Genomic DNA, 6,640 nt, shown 5'->3' with positions numbered 1-6,640 from the left:
TTATTGCAAAATATTTTAAAAATCCCACATTTTGTTTAGTTCTCTTTTTTTTGGAAATGCAGTTTCATAACATAACCGAAGGTAAGTGAAGAAAAATGTTACTGCCTCGGTGGGAATCGAACCACACTTCACCCGCTTGCCGGGCAGGTATACTGACCACTAGACTACGAAGCCGCTTATCTTTCTTCGTTTACCATCGCATTATTATGCCGCCGCAATAACCAAACACGTGGCAAGTCTGCGGATTTTCCTTTTACTTGGTCAATGTTCACTACTTCAAAACCGGAACCACGTTCATGACTTTTTTATATTCACATTTTTGATTTCACAAATTTCATTGATTTTCAGTCTTGCTTTTATTGTTTTTGTACTTGATTTTAAAGTTTTATAAAAATTCCAAATTTTGTTAAAAACCCTTTGTGGAAATGCACACACAGTATAATGAGTGGTCGAGTTTTTTTTAATAAAATTACTGTTTTTAGTTTTACATGTTGTAATACGCGATAACAAGTGGAACATAGATATTAAAGTATAGTTCTGTTTCTGAAATAGTGAAAATTGAATAAATACTTTTGATGTGGTCATTTGCAAAAAATTAGGGTGAAATTCGCAATATTCCCATAATATTTAATTTCTAGAAGTACATTTTTGACAAAATCAAGCACGTGAGATATTTACGGATTTTTCGTCCACTGGATTCAACGTTCACTGTGTCAAAACCGGAACTATGTTTATGTTGTTTTTATTTTAGCTTTTTTTAACATTTGTATTTCACGAATTTTGTTAATTTTCGGTTTTACTTTAACTCTTTTTGTATTTTATTTCAAAATATTCTAAAAATTCCACTTTTTTTAGTTCTCTTTTTTTTGAAATGCAGTTTCATAGGTGGTCGATTTTTGACATAACCAAACACGTGCAAGTCTGAGGATTTTCCTTTTACTTAGTCAGTATTCATTGCTTCAAAATCGGAACTATGTCATGATTTTTTTTACGTATTCACTTTTTTAATTTCACAAATTTTGTTCATTTTCAGTTTTGCTTTTATTTTAATAAATATTTTATTTATTTTATTTGTACTTTATTTTAAAATTTTCTACAATTCCACATTTTGTTAAATGCCTTTTGTGGAAATGAACAGTTTAATGAGTGATCGTGTTTTTTTTTAATAACTGTTTTTGATTTTACATGTTGTCATCATATGCGATAACAAGTGGAAATATAGTTATGTTTCTGAAATAGTGAAAATTGATCAGATCTGCGGGTTTTCATTTTCCTTGGTTGCTGTTCACTGCTTCAGAACTGGAATTATATTGTATACTATGTATTTGCTTTTGTATTTCACAAATTTTATTAATTACAGTTTTGCTTTTACTTAATTGTAAAATTTTCAAAAAATTCCACTGTTCTCTGCTTTAAAACCGAAACTATGTTTATGACTTTTAATAGTAACTTTTTAAATTTTTTATTTCGCAAACATGTAGTCATACGCGATAACAAGTGCAACATATATATTATATTTCGCAAACATGTAGTCATACGCGATAACATGTGGAACACATGCATTAAAGTATAGTTCTGTTTCTGAAATAGTGAAAATTATACAAATACTTTTGATACAGTTATTTGCAAAAATTATCGAAAATTCACATCATGTCCATTATTTAATTCCTAGAAGTAAATTTTTGCCAAAACGAAACACATGGATATCTGCGGATTTTCCTTCTACTGGGGATGATAGATCATTGTTTCGAAAACGTAACTATTTCTGTAATTTTTTTTATATTCACTTTTTCAATTTTTGTATTTCAAAATATTCTAAAAATTCCACTTTTTTCCCTTTTAGAGGAAATATCTGCCAAAATCAGTCTTATCTTTACAAGTACTAGCCCCACCCACCCGCCCTTTATTTTCTTAGAAGGTATGTGATTTGCCAAAATCAGTCGCATCCTAGAAAGTACTAGCCCCTCCCACCCGCCCTCTATTTTAGAGGAAAAGACTAATTGATTAATTCATACTCAGTTTTTTTCTCAAAAACACTCATAAATTTGAAGAAATTCGGCAAAAATGTAAGATGACGGAAATTTTGACTAACGATTTACCATATTTATAATAATCTTAAAATATTTGCACGATTTCACGGCATTCATAAAATATTCGTACACAATGTTGATTTTTTTTCCAAAAATCTCCATACTAAGGGTAAAAACTCAACACGGATTCATGAATCACACATGCAGGACTCTGCAATCCTATAAAATTAAATTTATAACACCAAAAAAAGAGGACAAATTAATTAGTAGTGAGTAAAATGGTAACAGGCCAATTTTGACGCTGAAATGTATTGTAGTAGGACACCTATACTAAAATATAGTATTACTTTTGAAACAGTGAAATGTGAATTGTATTCGCTGTTTCAAAAGCGGAACTATATTTCTTATAAGCCGACGGTCCCCTTATACACAGCTTAATAACAACCACAGACTAAGAAAATACAGAATAAACCTTTATCATCATGAATTATTATCAAATCCAGTTGCATTTTTGTCCTGCCAACACTATAAGTTTAATAAAATAAGAACTTATAAAAATCAGTAAGTACATAATTAGTTGGCTAAAATAAAAATGACAGCGGTGCTTTTACATTTTTAATTGTGGTATTAATAAACCAAACTGTCAAAGTTCGATAATTTACATCCGTTCTGAAAATCGATAAACAACGACCATAAACTGTGTGGACGCCAAGAACCCAAACAACCAGTCTACAATAAAATAACAACCCCGCAAATTTTTACCTGAGCTGCCCTTTTTCTGCCCCACTGACCAGTAAACCAATACATCAAAACCCGGACACGCCATTATTAAAGCCGGCCCTGTCCACCTGCGATGACTCACCAACAGGTGTCCTCCAAAGAGTCGGTGTCTTTGCCCCCTCCGTCCCCCATCCTCCATCTCTTTCCCGCCACATGTAAACCCGAGAAAATCGTGTTGGCGTCGTCTTCGAAGATTATCCAATCATCATTAGGGAAATCCGCCAAGGCCACTCAAACCGTCACGTGACCCCCATTTCTTCTTTTCTTCTCGCTTCTTTGTTATCATTGGAGATGGAGTGAGTGGAAGACGCGGAACGGAAGAAGTGTTGCCGGAAGTGAATGAAGTGTAAATGTGAGAAGTGAGAAAGGAAAACAATCGCTTGCTTAGGTAATGTGATAACTTAATAACTCATGGTTTGATTGACATCAAGAGCGCCGTGATTCAACTTAAAAAAGTGAGGTTAAGTAACGTAAACAAAACGTTTGTCGTTTTTGCCGACCATTTTTAAGTCGGTTGTTGGTAAATAAGAGTGGTTTTGGATTTTGGCGCTGCAAGAATTTAAATTCTTGTGCAATCATCATTGATGTAGGGAACATAGATGGTGATGCCGAAAATCCACAGACGTTATAATTAGAGACGGCGGATCTCTTATGTCACAAACGCCATAATAACTGATATCGCGGTTACAAAATGGGTGACTCATGTGGTTTGTTACTACTTTTTGAAGCGGGTGGTGATTATTCTAATATTATCGATTTTGTTATAGTTTTTAATCAATCTTTATCAGGATGTTGGAGGAAGAAACGGAAAGTCTGGCTAATTTGAACCCGGACGACTATGAATTTGTGCAGAACGCGATTGGATTGTAAGATGGTGTGTTAATTAAGCTGTAAATTTTTAATTGGGTTTTTTGTGTTTAGGGAGATGGGGATAATGGCGTCGGAAGCGATGCATGGAACTAATGATTTCGGGTAAGTTTTTGAATTTTGGTGTATTGTTGATGTATATCGTGCATATTTAGAGACCCTATGATCGATATGATGAATGGTGAAGATACCACGCTTACGGTAAGTACTTTTTTTTTATTAATATTGTCTGACATTTTTCTCAATTTTTTGTGAAACTTTCTTTCACTTTCTTTTATTCATGAATAATGAAAATTCTGACATGTTTATGACATATGTGCAAAATAAACTATATTTTCATGTAAATCGTTTTATATAATTATTTCCATGTATGTTCATACTGCATTATTTGTCAACTAGTTAAGTATTAAAGCGGACTAATTAACCCCCAAAAATAAGAAAACTGAGAGAGTTGTCCTAATATTGGTCTCAGTGGTGAAAAATTAGTAGGGATTAAAAAAAATCTATGGTGGCAGCAGTGATTATTGCCAACCCTTGTCGGGCAGTAGAATTTAGTTTGATTTCTGGGTTTTAATTTTATTTAAAAATATCGCGGATATCAAATAAACAATAATAAAACAACAAAAAAATGTTTTCTGAAGTGATGAGAGAATATTCGTGTATGCAACCAATTATACACGGATTTAATAACATTCACCTCAGATTGTTACCACCACCATTTGTTTTTAAAACCAAACACTACCTCCTTTTGTTTATAGTGGCTTTTCATGTAACATATTTCATTTTATTTTTTCTTTTGTTATTATTATTATTTTTTTTGTTATATACATATTTATGTTTTAATCACGTCCTCGTTAACTGTGTACAAAAGAAAGTATCAAGAGAATTCCCAAGACGCTAATAATGAGTCATCTTCATACTCCATGAGTCATTGCACAATAGCGGCAAATGTTTTCGATGTTTGTAAACAACAAACATCGGTTAAAATTTACCTAAAGCGCTACAAATATTAATAATATAATAATTCAATTAAATTAATTGCTGTCGTCTTTAATTAATTAACATCCCACGTGGTATTAAATCGTTCGATTACACATAATGACTCAACCACGTACAAACAACCTCGACCAGTCCCAACACGTTCCCGGTTACAATAGTCCTCCGCAGACTCACCTCAGACCCTCATACTAGTCGTGCTAACGAGATCACTAACTTCGGCTGTGCTAAAACAATAAATTTAATATATTTTTGCTACCCTCCATAATTTTTAATTTATTTTTTTGTAGATATATTTAAAATGGTTGTTTCTGAAACGGTGAGTGCCACCCGACCCCAACCACACACCAACCCCAACCCTCATTGACACTCCTCCCATGTTTTAGATTGAAGATTTCAAATACATCCAAGACGCCAACTACATGTCGGACTACCAACCATTCCCACCCAGCGAACCCCAGCAATTGTGCAATTCCGACTACGCCGGGCCTTACGCTTTCGAGGTCTTCGTTGACCCCAACGTCATGAAAAACCCATGGGAGTACTCGGCGCTCCTGAATAAGATTTACATTGACATGAAGCACAAATTCCCGATTAATTTTAGCGTGAAGAGCCACGATCCGGAGCAGAAGATGTTCGTGAGAGTGATGCCCATGTTCGAGGAAGATCGCTACTTTCAAGAGCCGGTGCATAGATGTATTTGTCATGGGCAGGCCCAGGACCCCACTAACAATGGGGTGTCGGAATTGGTCGCACAGCATATCATACGGTGCGACAACCCCAACGCGAGATATTTCGGGGATAAGAATCTGGGGCGGAGGCTCAGTGTCGTGATTCCTTTGTCTAGTCCGCAAGTGGGCACTGATAGTGTTAAGGAGTTCTTTCATTTTGTCTGCAAGAATTCGTGCGTTGGGGGGATGAATCGCAGGCCGATTCAGATTGTATTTACACTAGAGGATGTATGGTAAGTGCTGTCATTTGCGCATCGTTAAGATCAGCCATAACCTAACTTTCTTGACTTGTTTTCAGTGGAACGGTTCGTGGCCGCCGTGTCCTGTGTGTTCGTATTTGCTCGTGCCCGAAACGCGACCGCGAAAAAGAAGAAAAGAAAAGAGAGCAGGAAAACCATTCTACTACCAGTAGCAAGAAACGAAGAGTGGACAAGAAACTACCCGCACCTCCATCACCCCCGACAAGCGATAATACCGACACGAGGATTTTTCCTCTTCAGGTAGGTATAACACTAATTTTGGTTACGACCGCTGCACCACCCGGAAACCCTTCACCCAACGCCGCTACTAAATGTCGTTTGTTTGCAGTTGGATGTAGTGGGCAAAGAAAACTACAAGCAGATGTTGAAGTTCTGCCAAACCTTGATGTCCAACGAGATCTATGAAGCAAAAAGCGCCAATCTCGCTCCATTTGAGAAGTGCCGTGAGCAAGTCACTCAAATGTTGAATACTATACCTGAGTAATTTACTGCCATTTGTATGCTTCTTAGATTTAGTTTTTTGCCATTTGTTATTGTGGTGCTTGGTGGTGAGTTTTTACTGATTTTGATCAACAAAATTGTAAGTAACTCTGAAACTCCACTTGTTTCCATTTTATTTGTAGTTTGGAGTGTGGTACATTCCATGTTTTAGTATTTTTTACATTTTGACAACTTGTGAGTGATTGACGACTATGGGGCAAAGTGAAGTCAGCGCCTGATCAGTCAATCATTTATTGACACACTGATGTTAGAGCAAAGAAGTCAAAATTTTTCAAGAATATATTCGTAATAAAAAGACAATTTGCTTCTTTGTTCCGCAATAATCGTCAAAATAGTGTTTTAATTAATTTGCAATTCAAACTATAATGATCTACAATTTGTTTATTTTTTTACATTGTGCTATTTTTATATGATTATAATAAACTTTTTACAACTTGGCCTTGGTTATTTAATTGTCCACTTTTCCGGTACATTT

At 35.2% G+C, this 6,640-nt stretch overlaps 1 protein-coding gene across 3 annotated transcripts; it reads left to right on the top strand.

The window, feature by feature from the left end:
- The first annotated feature begins 3,016 nt into the window (after positions 1-3,016).
- LOC135125170 (cellular tumor antigen p53-like) lies at positions 3,017-6,602 on the top strand. 3 transcript variants are annotated; one of them, XM_064050544.1, is made up of 7 exons: positions 3,017-3,198; positions 3,578-3,676; positions 3,732-3,782; positions 3,833-3,878; positions 5,060-5,637; positions 5,703-5,904; positions 5,993-6,602. In XM_064050544.1, the coding sequence occupies exons 2-7, from the start codon at positions 3,600-3,602 to the stop codon at positions 6,146-6,148; spliced, it is 1,110 nt and encodes a 369-aa protein (XP_063906614.1). In that variant the 5' UTR covers positions 3,017-3,198; positions 3,578-3,599; the 3' UTR covers positions 6,149-6,602. The 3 variants fall into 3 exon arrangements, with proteins under 3 accessions (XP_063906614.1, XP_063906615.1, XP_063906616.1); XM_064050545.1 differs by lacking the exon at positions 3,017-3,198 and adding an exon at positions 3,230-3,517; XM_064050546.1 differs by lacking the exons at positions 3,017-3,198; positions 3,578-3,676; positions 3,732-3,782; positions 3,833-3,878 and adding an exon at positions 3,941-4,992.
- The last annotated feature ends 38 nt before the right edge of the window (positions 6,603-6,640 follow it).

This window comes from Zophobas morio, unplaced genomic scaffold (genome assembly GCF_036711695.1).
Source record: "Zophobas morio isolate AGI-343-1 ecotype UQ-CSIRO unplaced genomic scaffold, CSIRO_AGI_Zmor_V1 ptg000008l, whole genome shotgun sequence".
Classification (NCBI taxonomy): domain Eukaryota; kingdom Metazoa; phylum Arthropoda; class Insecta; order Coleoptera; family Tenebrionidae; genus Zophobas; species Zophobas morio.
This window is presented reverse-complemented; position numbering and strand designations above follow the sequence as displayed.

What these genes read in the sequence shown, in the direction of transcription:
- LOC135125170 (XM_064050544.1), top strand. Translation starts at nt 3,600, where the DNA reads ATGTTGGAGGAAGAAACGGAAAGTCTGGCTAATTTGAACCCGGACGAC. An exon ending in GTGCAGAACGCGATTGGATT is followed by an intron (nt 3,677 to 3,731) that starts GTAAGATGGTGT and finishes TTTTGTGTTTAG; the next exon opens with GGAGATGGGGATAATGGCGT. An exon ending in GTGAAGATACCACGCTTACG is followed by an intron (nt 3,879 to 5,059) that starts GTAAGTACTTTT and finishes CCCATGTTTTAG; the next exon opens with ATTGAAGATTTCAAATACAT.